Consider the following 22231-nt stretch of genomic DNA (forward strand, 5'->3'; position numbering starts at 1 on the left):
TTGAGGCGGAGTCTCGCTCTGTCGCCCGGACTGGAGTGCAGTGGCCCGATCTCAGCTCACTGCAAGCTCCGCCTCCTGGGTTCACGCCATTCTCCTGCCTCAGCCTCCCGAGTAGCTGGGACTACAGGCGCCCGCCACCTTGCCCGGCTAGCTTTTGTATTTTTAGTAGAGACGGGGTTTCACCATGTTAGCCAGGATGGTCTCAATCTCCTGACCTCGTGATCCGCCCGTCTCGGCCTCCCAAAGTGCTGGGATTACAGGCTTGAGCCACCGCACCCGGCCCATTCCTGGCTTTTTAGTAGAGCCGGGGTTTCACTATGTTGGTCAGGCTGGTCTCGAGCTCCTGACCTCAAGTAATCCACCTGCCTTGGCCTCCCAAAGTGCTGGGATTATAGGTGTGAGCCACTGCGCTCAGCCCTAATTACATTCTTTTAAAAACTTTATCTTAATTTTTTTCCCAGATGTTGATCATGTTAGCTAAGAAATTTGAGGTCCTGGAAAAATGTTTTAGGGGAAGCAAAAGGTTTGGTATGTGTGATTTGCTTTTGCTTGTCCTTCAGTTCTTAATTCAGGTGACATGAGACTTTATAGAAGTCAAAATGCCAGAGTAAAAAGGTGGTTATTAAAAATAAAAAACCTCAAATGTCAAAATTAGGTTACTTAGTCTGGTTATACCATTTACTTTGAGTATTAAATTAGACAGTTGAGATTGTGTAAACACCTTTGAAAATGATGGTTGCTAAAGGTCTGGAGGCTCTGGAGGTGATCCATAAAGCCACTCTTATTAGGTGCTTTCAGGATTTACAAGGCCTAAGTCCTTGTGATAGCACAGCTTATCTTTATTTTATTTTTAATTTTTTTTTTTTTTTTTGAAATGGCTGTCTACCAGGCTGGAGTGTAGTGGTATGATCACAGCTCACTGCATCCTTGAACTTCTGGGCTCAGGCGATTCTCCCAGCTCAGCCTTCTGGGTACCTAAAACTTCAGTGGCTAATTTTTTTATTTTCTGTAGAGGGGTCTCAATATGTTGTTGCCCAGGCTGGCCTCTGAACTGCTGACCATCCTCCCGCTTTTGCCTTCCAAAGTGTTGGGATTACAGGCATGAGCTGCTGCACTTGCCAAAATAATTTTTTTTTTTTTGCGATGGAGTCTTGCTCTGTCACTCTGGCTATAGTGCAGTGAAGCCATCTTGGCTTACTGCAACCTCCGCCTCCCAGGTTCAAACGATTCTTGTGCCTCAGCTTCCCAAGTAGCTGAGATTACAGCCATGCACCACAACACCCAGCTGTTTTGTGTTTTTAGTAGAGACGGGGTTTTACCATGTTGGCCAGGCTGGTCTGGAACTCCTGACCTCAGGTGATCCACTCGCCTCAGCCTCGCAAAGTATTGGGATTTGGGATTACAGGCATGAGCCACCGCACCCAGCCCAAAATGATCTTACATATGAGCATCTGTAGCTTTTATTGTTCTAGTGTTCTGGTGTAGTCTGTTTTATTGTAGTAGTAACTATCTGAGAGCTGGTAAGTTGAGACCAAAAAAGAAAAAAAAGAAAAAAAAAACAACCAAAATCATGCTTAAAACTGGTTCTTTCCAAGGTTGCATTTTTGTTAAGATCTACTTAATAGTTGATTGGGTGATTTTTAAATTTAATTTAATTTAATTTTTATTTTTCTTTCTCTGGTCTGAGGGGTGATTGCTTCTACTGTATACCACTGTTAACACCAGTGTTTAATTATACTTGTTCTGATTTATGAAGTTTGGTAGGAAGGGAAGAAAGAACTTTGGTTAGCTTTTCTAGATTCACAAGTTAGAAATTTCACTTAAGAATTAACTGTTCTTTTTATTTTAAAGGACAATTTGATAATGTCAGCATTTAAAAATCAAACTACTAGATACACTAGTTAAGTTCACTTCATAGTATCTTCTCTCAGGAAATGTGCCTGCATATGTATACAAAGGAGAAAATACTAGGATATATATTGCTGTAGTTTCACACCGCTCTGCCATTGTAATTGGTCAGGGGATGCTCTGCCTCCCCTATGAGAAAGTGACCAGCTGTCTCAATAAATGTTATATATTATTATGTATTGTTAGAAAAGCAGGCTGCTAAACAATATTGTTTCTAGTTTAAAAATGCAAAGGAAAACTATTGTTTCTGTAGACATACAGTATGTGTGTGTAAACTTTGTAAACAGTTTTAAAAGGATACACAGACAGTCCCCGATTTTTCGACTTAATGATGGTGTGAAAGTGATAGACATTCAGTATACCCCTCAGTTTATGATGGGACTACATCCCTACATCCAGATAAGTGTATCATAAATTGAAAGCATTGTAAGCTGAAAACACACTTTTGACTTGATTGTATTTACAATAGGATTATCTGGATGCAGCTGTGTTACAAATTGAGCATATGTACATCAGGATTTTATTGGTAACTGTGCCCAAAGGGGTTGGGATTGTGCAGGGTGCTCAAAGGGAACATTTCATTTTATCTGTGCCAAATTTTTTTACAAGAATGTGTTACTAATTTGTATAGTTTAAAAAATAGATGTGTTTATCGTTGTGATTTGCCTAAATTGAAATAACAGCAACAAATAGCATTTAGACTTAATTTTCCTTCATGATTTGAATAGAAATTTTGAGTCACTTGTAGTAAGGAACTTCAGGCAGTCCTGAAAGTCAGTTTTTTATTATTCATACAGAGGAGAGCCTTGCAGGTAAACAGATGTTCACAGATGTATATTAACATTTAACTTCTGATAGATTTAAATGTGAAAATTACATCATGGCAAGATGTACACGTTATATAACCATCTGTTTTCTTATGTCATGCCCTTTTAAAACTTCTGAATAACTTTGGCAAGTTTCTTCTCAGTGTAGGACTTATTTCATTCAGTTATTTTCATTAATATATGATAGGTGCTGAAAAACACTAGATATGGTATTAATGCCAGACAGACTTGGTAATGGAATATGCCTAGTTAATTTGTGTTTTTTCGTGATAATTAATGGGAAGCTGGAATTACCCTGGAGAGAAAAATTTCAAAATGAAGGATTTGATAATAATGGGTTGTACATATTTCTTAATAGATATCTCAGGCCGTTGTAGTGGCTAATGCCTATAACCCAGCACTTTGGGAGGCAGAGGTGGGCAAATCATTTAAGCTCAGGAGTTGGAGGCCAGCCTGGACAACATGGTGAAACCTCACCTCTACAAAAAATACAAAATAGGCATAATGGTGCACACCTGTGGTCCCAGTTATTCATGGAGACTGTGGCAGGAGGATCATTTGAACCTGGGAGGTAGAGGGTATAGTGAGCCGAGATCACGCCACTGTACTCCAGCCTGGTCTTGAAATCCTGGGCTCAAGCTGTCCACCCTCCTTAGCCTCCCAAAGTGCTGGTATTACAAGCATGAGCCACAGTGTAAATTGAAAAAAGCACAGTGGAAATTTCTTCTAAACTCAGTAAAATGTTAGGTCGCTTTAGGGATGTCACTGGTTGGTAGGCATCCTGAAATAGGCCCTCAAAAATGTTTGAAGACTTGAAAATAGTGGTTCTTAAACTTGGTTGCACACTGGGGAAAGGAAGGGTTGGGGTGTTTAAAAATTATTGATGGTTTGATTCCACTCTCCACAATTCTTACTTGATTAATTAGGGGAAGGGATGGGCGTTGGTGTTTTTGTTTTTGTTTTCAGACAGAGTCTTGATCTGTCACCTAGGCTGGAGTGCAGTGATGAGATCTTGGCTCAGTGCAACCTCCACCTCCCAGGTTTAAGCAGTTCTCCTGCCTCAGCCTCCCAGGTAGCTGGTACTACAGTCATGCAGCTCCATGCCTGGCTAATTTTTTTGTATTTTTAGTGGAGACGGGGTTTTACCATGATGGCCAAGCTGGCCTCGAACTCCTGACCTCAAGTGATCCTCCCACCTCGGCTTCTTACAGTGTTGGGATTACAGGTGTGAGCCACTGGGCCTGGTTGGGCAATGGGATTTTTGATGTGCAGCTAAGATTGCATTACCAATGCCTTGAACCCAGTCCTTGTCATCTGTGGTTGTCATGGCTCGTTAGCAACAATTCTCTGGTAATTTGTTTTGGTATCTTATGTAAAGTGGTCTCTCCCAGTTACCCTTTCCCTTTCCTTTGTGACACTTAATACAGTGTACTTTTGGTTTGGTTACTTGTTTGTGGTCCTTCTTCCCTCTACTGTAGTGGGAATGAGCCATCTTGTTCACCACTATATGTCCAGTTGCTAGCACGGGGCTTGGTACATAGTAGTCACTCAGATGGCTGAGCAAATGATTTTCTCACAGGCATGGGCCACGGTGCCTGGCCAAAAACATGTTTTTAAAAAGTCAAACAGGGCTGAGGTGAGGTAGCTTATGCATGTAATCCCAAGCCTTGGGAGGATGAGGCTGGAGGATCATTTGAACCCAGGAGTTCGAGAACACCTGTGCAACGTGGTGAGACCCCATCTCTACAGAGAGGTTTGTGAAAATTAGCTAGCCATGGTGGCGTGTCCCTGTGGTCCCTGCTACTGAGGTGGGAAGATTCCCTGAGCCAAGAAGATCCCAGGCTATAGTGAGCTGTGATCATACCACTGCACTCCAGCCTGGGTGACAAAATGAGACCCTGTCTCAAAAAAAAGGAATCTTTGAGTGCTGTATTGTAGTTAGAACTCTAAAGGTAAGGAAGTAGGTACCTGAATGTCTTGTTGCATTTTCATTGATTTTATGTGGCTGCTAACAATTAGTATTTAATTAGATGGCAATTTGATAGGTTTTTAAAAAACTCCTAGTATTGATGATAGGAATGCACATTTTTTTCTAGGTAACAGGGTGAGATAGCTAATGGATTATAATCATATCTCGCTTATTTTAATGGGATCATAAATGCCTGCAATTTTATCTTAGACTGAGTCTGCCCCTTAAGTTACATTAAGTGTAAGTAAACAAATCTTTGTTAATATTGTTTAATGCCAAATGTATTGCCTTATTTTTGTCTCCCATCTGTAGGCTAAAGAAATCCTGACAAAAGAATCCAACGTGCAAGAGGTTCGATGTCCAGTCACTGTCTGTGGAGATGTGCATGGGCAATTTCATGATCTCATGGAACTGTTTAGAATTGGTGGCAAATCACCAGATACAAATTACTTGTTTATGGGAGATTATGTTGACAGAGGATATTATTCAGTTGAAACAGTTACACTGCTTGTAGCTCTTAAGGTAATTTCAGTTTTATGTTGGGGCTTGTTGAAATGGGTAAAACAGTCGTCTTGAATATTTTTTTCCCAATTATTTTCTTTATCTGAATGTTAAATAAAACAAAATTCCACATTTGGGAATGCATATGTTCAGGTTTCAGACTTACAAATCATAGGCGTCTGTATTCTGAGTAAGGGGATGGTACAGAATCAAAACAAAAGGAAAAGAATAAATGCGTCAGTCAAACTGAAAAAATAGGCTGGGTGTGATGGCTCACGCCTGTAATCCCAGCACTTTGGGACGCTGAGACAGGCGGATCACCTGAGGTCAGGAGTTCGAGACCAGCCTGGAGAACATAGTGAAGCCCTATCTCTACTAAAAGTACAGAAAACTAGCCGGGGGTGGTGGCGGGTGCCTGTAATCCCAGCTGCTCTGGAGGCTGAGGCAGGAGAATTGCTTGAACCTAGGAGGCAGAGGTTGCAGTGAGCTGAGATTGCGCCACTGCACGCCAGCCTGGACAACAGAGCGAGACTGTGTCTCAAAAAAAAAAAGAAAAGAAAAATGTTAGAGGGCTGGTCAGATATTTTAGTTCAGTAAATTGGGGTATGGAGAGATAATATAATTAGGTTTGTGTTTTTAGATACTTTTGAAGTATTATAAATGTATAAACATACCAAATGTCAAAATGTTTACATCAGCTGGTCACAGTGATTCGTGGCTGTAATCCCAGCACTTGGGGAGGACAGGACAAGATGGGCGTATTGCTTGAGTCCAAGAGTTTGAGACCAGCCTGGGTAACATAGTGAGACCTTGTCTACAAAAAAATAGTAATAATAATTAACCAAGTGTGGTGGCACAGGCCTGTAGTCCCAGCTACTCAGGAGGCTGAGGTGGGGAGAGTTGCTTGAACCCAGGAGGTCGTGGCTGCAATGAGACTTGATCTTGCCACCCTACACTGTAGCTTGGGTGATGGTGAGACCCTGTCTCAAAAAAAAAAAAAACTGAGGAAGAATCTTGTTCAAGTAAAAAAGATTTTTCTGAGGAAGAAATTCAAGAAAACATTTGCTGTAAATATTTAACAGTGAATATATATGTTATGGTTTATCTCAGTTGAATAGTTTCCAGCCATTAACCATGACGGTAATAATCTAGAATAGGCTGGGTGCAGTGGTTCACACCTGTTATCTCAACACTTTGGGAGGCTGGGGAAGGCGGAGAGAATCACTTGAGTCCAGGAGTTCAAGAACAGCCTGGTCAACATAGACCCCATCTCTACAAAAAGTTAAAAAAAAAAAAAAAAGCCAGGTGCAGTGGTGCACGCTTGTAGTCTCAGCTACTCAGGAAGCTGAGGTGGGAGGATCACTCAAACCTGGGAGGTCAAGGCTACAGTGAGCCATGGTGCACCACTGCACTCCAGCTGTGTGACAGAGCAAGACCCCTGTGTCTTTAAAACACAAAACTCTAGAACAATAGAAATGATAACTGAAAAAGCAAGTTCCAAAATTACATGCATTACATGCCAGTTGTAGCTTTGCAAAATGTACCGATGATGATCTGAACATGAAGCAAAACATGGTAAATAACTGTTAGGGTGGCAGGCTTCCGCCTTTCCCTTTAAATAAATTGTTTGACTTTACCTTTACCTAAAAATCTTGGGGAGATTTTTAAAGAAAGATTTTCCTAGGCAACAGACTTTTTTTTAATGAAATAATATTCAAAATGATAAAATGACTGTCACACACTTTCCTAATATTAGAGAAGCAGTGAGATGTGGTTTTAGCATGACCTGAATTTTCGTGATTAATATCTGAATTGTGTAAAATGCTACAAAATATTTTTGGAGGTGGTTATTTTCTGCAGCTGTAAAATGAAGGAGTTGGACTAGATGGTGGAAGGTTTCTGCGGTGAGTCCAAATACTATGAAGAGAGCTAACCTGTGCTAAAAATAAAAACCCAGGATGAATCCAGTGATCAAAGAGGAATGAGTGTGCTACCTTTAAGAGTTTATGCAAGCAGCCTGGGCAACCTAGTGAGACCCATCTCTTCAGAAAACAATTTTAGCCAGACATGGTGCCATGTGCTGTAGTCCTAGCCACTCTGGAGGCTGAGGTGGGAAGATTGCTTGAGCCTAGGAATTTGAGGCTGTGGTGAGCTACACCAGTGCAGTTGAACCTGGGTGACAGAGTGAGACCCTATCTAGGGGGAGAAAAACTTACTCATGGAGGTGTAATGGGCTGAATTGTAGCCCCCAAAATTCATTTGTCTAAGTCCTAACCCACAGCACCTCAGAATGTGACTGTATTTGGACAGGTAATTAAGGTAAAGTGGTGGGGTCACATGGTTGGACCCTAATCCAGTGTAAGTGGTATCCTTATTAGGGGTCACATGGTTGGACCCTAATCCAGTTTAAGTGGTATCCTTATTAGAGATTAGGACACAAATGGGGAGAAGATAAGACAGATGGAGAAGATGAGCATCCATAAATCAAGGAGAGTGGCCTTCAGAAGAAACCAGCTCTGCTGACATCTTGATCTTGGACTTCTGCCTCTGAAACTGTGAGGAAGTAAATTTCTGTTGTTTAAGCTGCCTGTTCTTTGATGCTTTGTTGCGGCAGCCTTAGCAAAAGAATACCGGGGGAGAGGATGTTTCTTTCAGTAAATGGTGCTGAAGCAAATGGATCAGAATGTATCGTAGATCTAAATGTAAGAGCTAAAGCTACAAAACTTCTAGAATAAAAAACCAGAAAATCTTTGTCAGGTTAGGTAAAGATTGTTAGATATAACAAAAGCACAATCCATAAAAAATTGAAAAACTGGACTTTATCAAAATTAAGATTCTGTTTCTTCAAAAGATGACACCAGAAAAGAAGTACTTGTATTCAGATATTAGAAAACAAAAGCATACAAACAAACAAAAACTTTTATAGCTCAGTAACGAGACAGATAATTGTTAAATGGAGAAAATATTTGAGTAGATACTTTACCCAAGAAGATGATACGTGAGTGGTCAATGAGCACATGAAAAGCTGCTTCATATCAATTGTAATCAGGGAAATGCAAATTAAAGTAGCTGAGATAATACTTCACACCTGTTAGAATGGTTGTAGTCAGTAAGGTTGATAATACCAAGTGTTATACTGGAGATTAAACTCTTCATGCGTTGCTGGTGGGGATATAACATGGTCTAGCTACTTTGAAAAACAACTTGACGGTTTCTCAAAAAGTTAAACATTACCACGTGATCCAACAATTGTATTCCTAGGAAACTTCCCAAGAGAAATGAAAGCGTATGTCCACAGAAAAACTTCCACGCATATGATTATGGCAACATTATTCATAGTAGCCAAAAACCTCAGTAACATAATTACCAGTTCATCTTACCTGTGAATAGAGAAACAAAAAATGGTATAGGCATACAGTGAAGGACTGTGCAACTGTGAAAAGGAACAAACCACTGATCTATGCCATTACATGGGTAAGCCTCAAAAATATTCTAGGTGATATTTAGCCAAAAGACTACATTTTGTATTCCATTTATATGACATTTCTAGAAAAGACAAACTCAAGACAGAAAGTAAATCAGTGGTTGCCAGGAGCTAGAGTGGGAGTGGAGAGTGACTGCATTAGGGATCTTTTTGGGATAATGGAAAGGTTCTAAAACTGGATTGTGGTGATTATTGCATAACTATAAATTTGTGAAAAATTATTGAACTGTAAAGTAATTTATGTGGTTTTGTATGCCATTGATGGTGTTTGGTATAAAGGTGGTGGTAGAGGGAGTTTGATTTTAGTTGAGATGATGTGGGCAAACATCCCATGGGCATTTAAACACTTTGTAGCGCTGTGGTTTTGGTTCAGTATGATATGAGGGTGTGTGCTGTTTTTTCAACAAAATTGTAACTCTGCATTTTTTTTCTGTAGAAAGTTTCTTGAATTTTCATTGGTTTTTGAAAGACCTAGTTGTTTATGTTTTGCATTTTGTTGTTTTAGGTTCGTTACCGTGAACGCATCACCATTCTTCGAGGGAATCATGAGAGCAGACAGATCACACAAGTTTATGGTTTCTATGATGAGTGTTTAAGAAAATATGGAAATGCAAATGTATGGAAATATTTTACAGATCTTTTTGACTATCTTCCTCTCACTGCCTTGGTGGATGGGCAGGTATGTGGATCTAAAACTCATTGCTGATTATTTAAGAGAATCAACTTCCTTTAATGTTCAGGTGCTCCTGACTCTTTCCACTGTTATACCTCTTTAGGGATATTTTTTAGTAGATATTGATAGCATTCATTCAAATTTTAAAAAATTAATTTGACAAATGTGTCCAACTTTTTAAAGTGCATTATTCTTTATATCAGGCACTGAACTGTGTGATGGGATCAACAAGAGTGGATGATGTAGCCCATTTATTCTCTCAGACTGTTTTTGGACAAGTCTGGGAGATGTAAGGAACTAATTATTGTGCACACAAAAGAACTTATAAAATTTTATGAGTACAAAGATACTAGTCTCTGGCAGGGGGCAGGAGTGATATCCAAAAAGTTTTCTCAAAGGAGCTATTTGAGGTGGAGTCTGGGTGTGACAGTGATGTTCTATTAGGAGGAATGGGAGTGTACTTAATAGTTTAGAGTGGGCTGGAGCAAAGCTGAATCCTGCAAAGTCAAGCCTCATTCAGGCAGAGCACAGAAACACCAGAGGGGCCAAGTGATGGGGGTGTCCAGCTCATTTTTAAAAAATTTTTATAGAGACACAGGGTGTTGCTGTGTTGCTCAGGCTGGTCTCAAACTCCTGGCCTCAAGCAGTCCTCCTGCCTCAGCTTCCCCAAGTGCTGGGGTTACAGGCATGAGCCACTGTGCCCAGCCAAGAATGTTTACAAATTTTTTAGGTGAGGTTAACCTTTTAAACCACTCTTTTCAGATCTTCTGTCTACATGGTGGTCTCTCGCCATCTATAGATACACTGGATCATATCAGAGCACTTGATCGCCTACAGGAAGTTCCCCATGAGGTATGACTTATTTGATAAAATCTTTCCAAAAAACTTATTAGGGAGTGGAGAGGTTTAATTATAAGTTCATTAGATATATTCTCTCTTATAATTCTCAAAAACAACTTGAGGTGTGAACACTCCTGTGTGCCCTATTGTTCAGAAGAAGCTGACATTAAGAAACCTGCCAAGATCACAACAGCTGTAGAGCTGGGCTTATTAGGACCTAGGCTGTCTGTCTTAGACTCTGAAATTTGTATAGGCAGATTAATTAGGGCGTGTTGCTGCTGGGTCCCATGGATGTCAGCTGTGTCTCATAAAGTCTACTGGAAAATACATCTTACTTGATGCAGATGTTTGACTTCAACTGCACAATCTATTAGCGTTGTCCACAACATCACTCAAAGAGGGTGACTTAGGGTGCTGCTTCTGATGAATTACTCAAATAATGTGTTAACCATGTTTGTAAAAGGCATTTTATAACTTGAAGTTATTTTTTAGGGTCCAATGTGTGACTTGCTGTGGTCAGATCCAGATGACCGTGGTGGTTGGGGAATATCTCCTCGAGGAGCTGGTTACACCTTTGGGCAAGATATTTCAGAGACATTTAATCATGCCAATGGCCTCACGTTGGTGTCAAGAGCTCACCAGCTAGTGATGGAGGTACGCTTCTATTCTTTGAAATATGACTTGTTTTTTAATGAACTTAAGGAAAGAAGATATTAGGGAGTTTTAAATTAATGACATTTGTGAGAAAGTCCATCTATTCCTTCTGATGAGTTTACCATTATAGCCTGAGCTTTTTCAGTAGATGCACACTACTAGAATTAAAAGCTCAAGTTGTTGATTACAATGAATCCATTAACATTTTTCCAGAGAAATCTGAATGATTAGGAAGTACTTGGGATTTAAGAGTGGGAAAGTAAGATGTAGGGAGTTGGGGTGTGTATATAATATTTTATGATCCCAATGTCATTTCATATATTTAACATGTATGTATGTAGGAGAGACTGGAAAGAAATACACCAAAATGTTCTAAGTGGTCCTTTGGATGGTAGGATTACAGGTGATTTGAAAGAAGAGAAGGGAAAGAGGCAAAGGTTCTTGACATGCACACTGATTAGCATGTTTTTAAAATAAGGTCCTAATTAGATTAATACTAGTACAACTCTGTGGTTATCAATAAAATCTGACTTTGCTAAAATAAATTTGTGAACAATACTAAACAAAAAGTAACAAAAGTAGCTCATGCATTCAGATGGATGGATTTTGAGGAAACAAGGCTGGAGATCCTAGAGGCATATTGCGTTTGTTCCTGGGCAGTGAACAACTTACAGGCCTTTACCTGTAACTGACAAAATTGGTAAGATTCTGGTCTTCAGGATTAGGTATCTACTTCTCTAGGGAATGGCCGCTTAAATACTCATTCTTAAATCATGTTTTAAGACCACTGCAATAGAAGAGGCTAATGAGACACTATCATTTACAGCAAGGGAGATACATGAGAAGCAGTTCATTCTTTGGTGGTCGCCGCTGTTTGTTAAAGGCTTTTTTTTCCTTACTTTGTAGTACTAAAAGCAAGTTTTGTAATTAGGGGGAAAACAAATACATACATATCTTACAGGTTGTATGAAGTACAGCAAATTATTAAGTCATCCAGAAAGAAAGCATTAACATTTCTTAAGCCCCTTTGGCAGGGGTGGGAATGAGTAGAGATTTTTTTCTCTCTTGAGTGAAGTAGCATTTAGTTGAATTGAGGGAGTAAAGTAAGATTTTTGCCTCATTTTCCTTGTAGGGATATAACTGGTGCCATGACCGGAATGTAGTAACGATTTTCAGTGCTCCAAACTATTGTTATCGTTGTGGTAACCAAGCTGCAATCATGGAACTTGACGATACTCTAAAATACTCTTTGTAAGTATTTCTACTTGAACATTTTATTGCATTACTGAATATGTAGGTTTTTGGTTTGTTTGTTTATTTTGAGAGAGAGGGTGTCACTATATTGCCCAGTCTTACCTCGAACTCCTAGGCTGAAGTGATCCTTTCACCTTGGCCTCCCAGAGTGTTGGCGTTACAAGTATAAGATACAGTGCCGGCCGGGCACGGTGGCTCAGGCCTGGAATCCCGGCACTTTGGGAGGTCAAGGCGGGCGGATCACAAGGTCAGGAGATCGAGACCATCCTGGCTAACATGGTGAAACCCCGTCTCTGCTAAAAATACAAAAAATTAGCCAGGTGTGGTGGCGGGTGCCTGTAGTCCCAGCTACTCAGGAGGCTGAGGCGGGAGAATGGTGTGAACTTGCAGTGAGCCGAGATCGCACAACTGCACTCCAGACTGGGCGACAGAGCGAGAGTCTGTCTCAAAAAAAAAAAAGATACAGTGCCCAGCCTGAATATATAGTTAAATGTGACGTTTAAGAGTTTAAGGGGGCCAGGCACAGTGGCTCACGCCTGTAATCCGAGCACTTTGGGAGGCTCAGGCGGGTGGATCACCTGAGGTCAGGAGTTCGAGATAAGCCTGACCAACATGGTGAAACCCTGTCTCTACTAAAAATACAAAAATTAGCCCAACGTGGTGGCGCATGCCTGTAATCCTAGCTACTTAGGAGGCTGAGGCAGGAGAATCGCTTGAACCTGGAAGGCAGAGGTTGCAGTGAGCCAAGATACCGCATCTGCACTCCAGCCTGGGCAACAGAGCGAGACTTCATATAGAAAAAGAGTTGATTAAGGGATTATGCTATGTTAGATTCCAACTTTTTAAGTTTTTGAATGGACCTACATTGAAACACACCCACAGGAACTTATTATATATAGATCCTAGTGTAAATTGCTAGGTTTTTCACTTTTAAAACCATGTTTTGTGTTTTTTTTGTTTTTTCTTTTCTTTCTTTTTTTTTTTTTTTTTTTTTTTTGCCGGTGTCTCGCTCTGTCCCCCAGGCTGGAGTGCAATGGCGTGATCTCAGCTCACTGCAAGCTCTGCCTCCTGAGTTCACGCCATTCTCCTGCCTCAGCTTCCTGAGTGGCTGGGACCACAGGCGCCCGCCACTGTGCCTGGCTAATTTTTTTGTATTTTTTTGGTAGAGATGGGGTTTGACCGTGTTAGCCAGGATGGTCTCAATCTCCTGTTCTCATTATCCTCCCGCCTCGTCTTCCCAAAGTGCTGGGATTATAGGCGTGAGCCACCACGCCCCGCCAACCATGTTTTTTTTTTGTTTGAAATTTCAGTCAAGGTAAAAACCATGTTTTTATAAAAGCATAGTCTCTGTGGCTGAATTTGCCTTGGCTCTTTCAAGGGGAGTACGGTTAACAGACCATTATCATTAGGGTTCTGTTACATTAAGACAAGCTGAAATTGAATAGGAAATGTAAAGTTTGGAAGACTCATGTTCTTGGTTTTGATTGTCAGTACATGGAGGTCTTGGAACATAAACCATGAATCTGTCTTGTTTTTCAGCTTGCAGTTTGACCCAGCGCCTCGTAGAGGCGAGCCCCATGTTACTCGTCGCACCCCAGACTACTTCCTGTAATGAAATTTTAAACTTGTACAGTATTGCCATGAACCATATATCGACGTAATGGAAATGGGAAGAGCAACAGTAACTCCAAAGTGTCAGAAAATAGTTAACATTCAAAAAACTTGTTTTCACATGGACCAAAAGATGTGCCATATAAAAATACAAAGCCTCTTGTCATCAACAGCCGTGACCACTTTAGAATGAACCAGTTCATTGCATGCTGAAGCGACATTGTTGGTCAAGAAACCAGTTTCTGGCATAGCGCTATTTGTAGTTACTTTTGCTTTCTCTGAGAGACTGCAGATAATAAGATGTAAACATTAACACCTCGTGAATACAATTTAACTTCCATTTAGCTATAGCTTTACTCAGCATGACTGTAGATAAGGATAGCAGCAAACAATTATTGGAGCTTAATGAACATTTTTAAAAATAAGTACCAAGGCCTCCCTTCTACTTGTGAGTTTTGAAATCGTTCTTTTTATTTTCAGGGATACCGTTTAATTTAATTATATGATTTGTCTGCACTCAGTTTATTCCCTACTCAAATCTCAGCCCCATGTTGTCCTTTGTTATTGTCAGAACCTGGTGAGTTGTTTTGAACAGAACTGTTTTTCCCCCTTCCTGTAAGACGATGTGACTGCACAAGAGCACTGCAGTGTTTTTCATAATAAACTTGTGAACTAAGAACTGAGAAGGTCAAATTTTAATTGTATCAATGGGCAAGACTGGTGCTGTTTATTAAAAAAGTTAAATCAATTGAATAAATTTTAGAATTTGTAGACTTGTAGGTAAAATAAAAATCAAGGGCACTACATAACCTCTGGTAACTCCTTGACATTCTTCAGATTAACTTCAGGATTTATTTGTATTTCACATATTACAATTTGTCACATTGTTGGTGTGCACTTTGTGGGTTCTTCCTGCATATTAACTTGTTTGTAAGAAAGGAAATCTGTGCTGCTTCAGTAAGACTTAATTGTAAAACCATATAACTTGAGATTTAAGTCTTTGGGTTTTGTTTTAATAAAACAGCATGTTTTCAGGTAGAGCTTAACAAACTAATGATGTGTTTACTTAGTGCAGTTTCTGGTTATGAATATTATATTGCTTTGTATATTATATGGACTCTTTAAAATGATTGACAGATTGGCAAATTCTTAAATCTTTGTACATTGTTGAGTCATATGTTCTTAGAGTTAAATTTGTCTCCGATAAGAAAGTGTTAAAGTATTAGCCTGTGTCAAGTTTTTTGAGTGATACTAGTGAAACCAAATAGAAAACTATTGTTGGATCATGGTTTAGTCTTATGTATGTTCACCTGAAGACAAAAATGGTACTTAAAGTGGCAGTGTTCAGCATTTGAGTTTTTCCACCCTTTTATCCTTCAAATAGGATTAGATGTTAAAAAACAGTTCTTCTGTGGGAACTAATATTTGATATTTTAACCTACCAGAGTAAACAGGAGCACTTAATCATACTTGTGAGTGTAGTAAATAAAAGTTTTCTTGCTTTGTGCTGTGTTGAATCTGGAACCAACAGGGAAGTTATAGCATATCCCCTCTTTTCTAATCTAATTGATCATATTTTTAGTGGCTTTTGGAGTTAATTTTCCAAAGCAAAAGGCCGTAAGGGTTTCTACATTTCATTTCATTTCATTCTTTTCTTTCACAAGAAATGCATTATCTGTGTGTCTTTTTGTTGCTCTGTCACTCTATATGCCCTTTCTCTCCAACTGAACAAATAGCTTATCCATGTTTTAATACCCAAGTAATCTAGACACCAAGCAGCTTTTTTTTGGGTCCTGTGATATCAGAATTGACTAAGGAGTACGTATATTGTAATTGACATGTGGTGTTATCTTCCAGGTACAAATGTGCTAAATTTTGTGGTTAGCGGAATGGGACTTGTGACAAGAATAGCTTGGTTTTAGAATAACGAGGGTTTAAAAGAATTGTTTAATTAGAGACTGGGCTTTGGCCATCTAAACTAGAAAGTGTTAGTACCCTAACTTCTTTTGAAAATGGCTATGGTAAGGAAAATGTGTAAGTAAGTATAGTAATTTTCTTTAAAAATACGTAATCATGGTTGGATGAGAATCACTAAGTTGGGTGTTAATTGATGTCTCAAGGCCAGGCACGGTGGCTTACGCCTGTAATCCCAGCAGTTTGGGAGGCCGAGGTGGGTGGATCACGAGGTCAGGAGATCGAGACCGTCCTGGCAAACATGGTGAAACCCCGTCTCTACTAAAAATATAATAAATTAGCTGGGTACGGTGGTGGGCACCTGTAGTCCCAGCTATTCCAGAGGCTGAGGCAGGAGAATAGCAGGAACCCGGGAGGCGGAGCTTGTGAGCTGAGATAGCACTACTGCAGTCTGGCCTGGGTGAAAAGAGCGAGACTTCCGTCTCAAAAAAAAAAAAAGAAAAGGTCTCAGTAATATTACAATGGGATTTTCATTGATAAACTTTCAAAAAGCTTGCCGTAAGAACAGGCCTGGCGTAGTGGCTTATGCCTGTAATCCCAACACTTCGGGAGACCAGGGCTGGCGGATCACTTGAGGTCAGGAGTTGAAGAGCAGCCTGGCAACATGGTAAAACCCCATCTCTACAAAAAAATACAAAAATTAGCCAGGCTTGGTGGCATACTGTATCCCAGCTACTTGGGAGGCTGAGGTGAGAGGATCGCTTGAGCCCAGGAGACGGAGATTGCAGTGGACTGAGATCGTGCCCCTATATTCCAGTCTGGGTGACAGATCCAGACCCTGTCTCAAAAAAGACGATTCTGAGTTTGTATAGTGAGGGCTTGTAGAAATTTTGAAACTTATTTTGTAAGATTACAATGAATTTGTACATGATGTGCTCATGTTTTGGGTTGAGTATCCTAGACATTTTTTCGTTTGCTGTGTATTAAGCATTTGTTGGTTGTAGTAGGTATTTCTTAAAAGGAAGTTTGTCAGTATTAGATTAGTTTCAAGAAGGACTTAGCTCAGGAAAAGGATAGTTATTTCTGTGGTTCTCAGCTTTGATGCCTACAGAGATTCTCATTTAAATTGTTGGAGGAGGGCCCAGGCGTACATTTTTAAGTTTCCCATTCTAATTTACATCTAGGATTAAAAACAGCCGGGCGTGGTGGCTCATGCCTGTAATCCCAGCACTTGGGGAGGCCAGGGTGACTGGATCACCTGAGGTCAGGAGTTTGAGACCAGCCTAGCCAACATGGTGAAACCTCCGTCTCTATTAAAAATACAAAACTGACCAGGTGTGGTGGCAGGCGCCTGTAATCCCAGATACTGGGGAGGCTGAGGCAGGAGAATCACTTGAACCCAGGAGGAGGAAGTTACAGTGAGCCGAGATCGTGCCATTGCACTCCAGCCTGGGCAAAAAGAGAAAACTCTATCTCAAAAAACAAAAACACCTCACTGCCCTGTTTCCTAAGTACATACTTAAGAAAATTGGGATACACGGTTGTGGTTCATGGATGTAGATAAGGAATTAAAAGTGCCGTGTGACTCTGTTTCAGTGGTGACTTTTACCTGTTTAGTATAAATATACCTTTACTTCCAACCATAAATGTGTTCTTAGAAATGGGCTGATAGTTTAGTAACCTATAGTTTGGTAATAGGCTTGTTTTGAGATGGGTTTTGGTTCTGTGAGCTAAAGCTATTTTTCATTAAAGCCTTAGTCCTCACATTCTGTTGACATATTTCTTGTCTTCATAAACTTTTTTAATTTAGATTTTTTTCCCTTCACAGGTATACATCTGTTTTAGCAAATAGCCTTATGAAGGTTGTAGATGTATTATTTTGGGCATGCCTGGTGATCTCTATATTTTTTCCAATGACAGTTTAAGCTTTTTGTTTTAGGAATATAAGTATGTTTTATTTCTACTTTTTATTGTATATATTTAATTGCACAAATACCGTCTAGAAAAAAAATGGGATGTTGCTAACAGCATTGTTGGCTTGTAGGCAGTGCTGTCCTGTAAATAGATTGAAATGTATTTTTATCAGCTGGTATATAAATTTGAGGGAAGAAAAAGGTGAACTGTGTTTGAATTGTTCAAAAGTTGAACGTAAAAGATCAGTGGTAATCAGGTAAGTGAAATAGGCAATAGACCCCAGTTTGTTTTATATTTGCTGTCATGCCTGGGCCAGAATTCCTCATTCCCAAGAGTGAAAGAGGAAATAATTATAGCTAATGAGTGAATGCTGGAAAAAGTTTTTTTTTTTTTTTTTTTGTTTTGTTTTGAGGCGGAGTCTTGCTCTGTCACCCGGGCTGGAGTGCGGTGGCTGGATCTCAGCTCACTGCAAGCTCTGCCTTCCGGGTTTACGCCATTCTCCTGCCTCAGCCTCCGGAGTAGCTGGGACTACAGGCGCCCGCCACCTCGCCTGGCTAGATTTTTGTATTTTTAGTAGAAACAGGGTTTCACCGTGTTAGCCAGGATGGTCTCGATCTCCTGACCTCGTGATCCGCCCGTCTCGGCCTCCCAAAGTGCTGGGATTACAGGCTTGAGCCACCGCGCCCGGCCTGGAAAAAGTTTTTTAAGGAAAAGCATAAACCATCATGTCTGAGGTTGAATTTAATTAAGTACAGCTGGCCCTCCATAGTCAAGGGTTCCACATCTGAGGATTCAGCCAACCATGGACTGAAAATATTTTTGGGAAAAGGAACCAATAAAAACCAATACAGTGGCTGGGCGCAGTGGCTCACGCCCGTAATCCTAGCACTTTAGAAGGCGGGGCTCGGGGGATCACCGGAGGTCAGGAGTTCAAGACCAGTCTGGCCAACATGGTGAAACCCCATCTCTACTAAAAATACAAGAATTAGCTGGGCGTGGTGGTGCGCACCTGTAATCCCAACTACTCGGGAGGCTGAGGCAGGAGAAGCACTTGAATCTGGGAGGCGGAGGTTGCAATGAGCCAAGATAGAGCCACTGCACTTCAGCCTGGGCAACAGAGCAAGACTCCGTCTTTAAAAAAAAATTACAGTGTAACTATTTACATAGCAATTTCATTGTTTAGGTATTATGAGTAATCCATAATTTAAAGTATAGCCAGCCGTCAGTATCCACACAGGGTTTGCATCGAATCAGTCAATGGATTCAACCAACCTGGGATTGAAAATGCAGTGTTTTTTTTTTTTTTTTCCTTAGACAGTCTTGCCTGTCACCCACGTTGGAGTGCAGTGGCATGATCTCGGCTCACTGCAACCTGTGCCTCCTGGATTCAAGCGATTCTCCAGCTTCAGCCTCCCAAGTAGCTGGGACTACAGGTGTGCCCTACCACACCCAGCTGATTTTGGATTTTTAGTAGAGACGGTTTCACCATCTTGGCCAGGCTGGTCTGAAACTTCTGACCTCAGGCGATCCACCTGCCTCGGCCTCCCAAAGTGCTGGGATTACAGACGTGAGCCACCGTGCCCGGCCAAAGAAAATGCAGTATTCTTGAATGCAGAACCCACTGATAAAGGGGACTGACTGCCAGACTTGAGTATCCAAGGGAGGTGTCCTGGATCCAGTCTCCCAAGATTACTGAGGGATGACTAGTTTGTATCCTCAACAGGCTTGGGAGAAGTAGCCAGGATTTTGTCTACTCTGCCTACAATGCTACTAATGCAGTAAACCACTGCTCTTATTTTACTGCTTGGGTCCCTTCAGTATCTATTTTGAGATGGCCTCAGCCATGGTGTACAATCTTCTCAACCATTCAGTGTTGTTAGTGGGAAGGACTTTAATGTGTTCTTCCTGCCAGGTGCAGTGGCTCACGCCTATAATCCTTATCAGTTTGGGAGTCCAAGGTGGGTGGATCACTTGAGGCCTGGAGTTGAAGATGAGCCTGGCCAACATGGCAAAACCCTGTCTCCACTAAAAAACAAAAACTAGCTGGGTGTGATGGCACTTACCTGTAATACCAGCTAGTTGGGAGGCTGAGACTAGAGAATCACTTGAAAGCAGGAAGCAGAGGTTGCAGTGAGCTGAGATCGTGCCATTGCACTCCAGCCTGGGAGACTGTCTCGAAAAAAATATATTTTTAAAAGCTTTCTTCCAAGAAATAATGTAGCTGTTCTTTCTTAGTGCGGTGGTAGGCTGTAGCCACCAGCAAGCGAGATTACTGATGGTGGAAGTCAAAGGCCAGAATCGTGATAGGCAAGGAAGTTAAGAGTGCTTTTTGCTCCGTAGAACACTAGGAAGACCACAGTGGAAGGTCTAATTAAAGCTATTAGAAATGCCCAAACCTGTTGGGTGCCTCTGCCTCAAGGCTTAGCATACCTTCTGATCTGCATACCTTCTGATCTGCAAGGAGACTAATCATTAGGCTTTTTGTAGTTCTAGAACTGCTCTGAGTATGGCATTGGAACCTGGGGATAGGAGCAAGAGCTAGTAATTGGGTTTGGCAGGCCTGGTCAAAGGAGAGCTTTAAGGTCAGGTTATGTCCAAACGTGTCAGGAAGTAGGTTACATAGTGTGGTGAAATATACCAGATGGAAAATCTGTAGAATGTACTCTTACTGTTGAGTCCAACTTGCAACGTAAGTCCCTTTGTAGTGAAGGTCTTGAGTATGTATTGCATGCAGCAGGCAGAAGAGTGGGAGGAGAAACTATAATGTATTTGGTCTTGAACATTGTTTTCCAGAACCACATTCATCTCTACCTTGGTTAAAATGTATAAAACTACCATTTTAATTTTCATCTTTTCATTGATCTATGACTAAAATTAGGATGCAAAGACAAACCCAAGGCCTAGCCCACTGCTTCCACTTCAGAGCTACGCTGGAACTGGCTGTAGGGTAAAGTGATATAGGCAATTTAAATAGGAGTCAAGATTTTTCGGATGGCAGTATGGCTCTCATGGCCTCTGGAAGGATTTAGGTGATGTGCGACCTGGTATGGCCTCTTGGCCTGTTGCCACCACACCAGGTTTTGCCCTTAATTTTAGTCTTGGCTCTGGATTTCTTTAGGGTATTAGTGATAGCTTTGTTGGTGTTCGGGTTTTTCTAGCTTCACCACAGATCCTAGGAAAAATAACTATACTCTAGAAATGAGAAGCCAGGATTTTTAAAGTAGGGCTGGGAATATGAGTAGACATCTTTTGGATTTTCAAAATGTATTTGCTTAAACCACCTTTTGGCAGCAGTTGGACATTTCTGCTATCAACCTGAGTGGCAGATGGCCTACAGCATTTGGTATGTTAAAAGAGTAGAGAGTAAGTGATTCATGGCTTCTGAAATACATCAACTTGACGTTGCAGTCTTGAAAAGGCAATAGCTGACATAGCCTGAACCAGCTTGGGTTTCAAGTGCACTCAATGCTGAAATAATTGCTGTGAAGGGTTGAGTTGAATTCAGAGTGACTTAGGAGAGTAGTAGCTACTGAATGTTCGATCTTTGAAATGACAGAATTAGCTTATAGTGAATATTGTCTAGCACTGAGCATTTCCATGTGCCAAGCATGTTACATGGATTGAGCTTTTTCAACTCTGTTGAGAAGAGCAGAGAAGGTTCTGCTATTCAGGCATTCTGATCGCAGAGTTTCTGATTTTCAGGAAGCATTAGGTTTCTCTTGCCTTTGCTGAAATTCTTATTAGTGGTGTTTGAAGGGTGGGCAAGAGCCTACACAGCTTTAGGGTTTAGATGTGTCACTCAGCCGCATTCAGGAAGCTAGGTGTGTGATGGGCCCTTTGGGGAGTGTGGTGAGGAAGGCTTGCATGCTGGGCCTTTTGAGTGTTGGCCCAAGTCAAGTAGCCTGGTTATGGCATTCTCAAGAGTTCATGGACTGCCGGGCGCGGTGGTTCACACCTGTAATCCCAGCACTTTGGGAGGCTGAGGTGGGTGGATCACGAGGTCAGGAGTTCAAGACCAGCCTGGCCAAGATGGTGAAACCCCGCCTCTACTAAAAATAAAAACAAAAAAAAAATTAGCTGGGCATGGTGGCGGGCACCTGTAATCCCAGCCACTTGGGAGGCTGAGGCAGAGAATTGCTTGAACCCGGGAGGCGGAGGTTGCAGTGAGCTGAGATCGCACCTGGACAACACAGCAAGACTCATCTCAAAAAAAAAAAAAAAAAGTTCATGGACTGACCTTTGTGTCTCAAGGGCATTTTTTTGAGCCAGAGTTTGAAGAGGAGTTAGGTGAGGTTCAGCTGAACCACCACAACCTAACAGTTGCTCTTGAAGATGAAAGAATTTTCACAGTGGACCCAGATTAACAAATACTAAAGGAAAACCAGAAGGTATATATGGAGTGGAGCACCCCATCCCTAACTTTTAAAAATTCATCTAAGTGGCATAATTCCTCCATTTTTCGTTGAATTACTGACTGAAGTGTGGGTTTTCTTGTAGCTGAAGAATGACCTAAGTTTTTTAGACTGTTTTATAAACTTCTGGGATTCTGTACAAGACTGCTGGAAACTAGTCAGCTCTTTAGGCTGACAGTTGTAGTAATGAATGAAATCTCATGCTAGCCTGTCATCACCTGACCATCTTCCCCTCCTTCTGAAGACACTTCCCTTCTAATCTGAGAGGAG

General features: G+C 41.0%; 1 protein-coding gene across 1 annotated transcript in view; it reads left to right on the forward strand.

Annotated features, from left to right (window-relative positions):
* Positions 1–14767, forward strand: part of PPP2CA (protein phosphatase 2 catalytic subunit alpha) — a 31045-nt gene extending 16278 nt beyond the window's left edge. Inside the window, exons 2-7 of the mRNA XM_023196004.2 lie at positions 5017–5226; positions 9195–9368; positions 10125–10214; positions 10695–10856; positions 11989–12107; positions 13650–14767. Of these exons, the coding sequence (XP_023051772.1) occupies positions 5017–5226; positions 9195–9368; positions 10125–10214; positions 10695–10856; positions 11989–12107; positions 13650–13722 (828 nt within the window). The 3' untranslated portion in view covers positions 13723–14767. The remainder of the gene's footprint in view (positions 1–5016; positions 5227–9194; positions 9369–10124; positions 10215–10694; positions 10857–11988; positions 12108–13649) is intronic.
* The last annotated feature ends 7464 nt before the right edge of the window (positions 14768–22231 follow it).

This window comes from Piliocolobus tephrosceles, chromosome 4 (genome assembly GCF_002776525.5).
Source record: "Piliocolobus tephrosceles isolate RC106 chromosome 4, ASM277652v3, whole genome shotgun sequence".
NCBI classification, from domain to species: Eukaryota; Metazoa; Chordata; class Mammalia; order Primates; family Cercopithecidae; genus Piliocolobus; species Piliocolobus tephrosceles.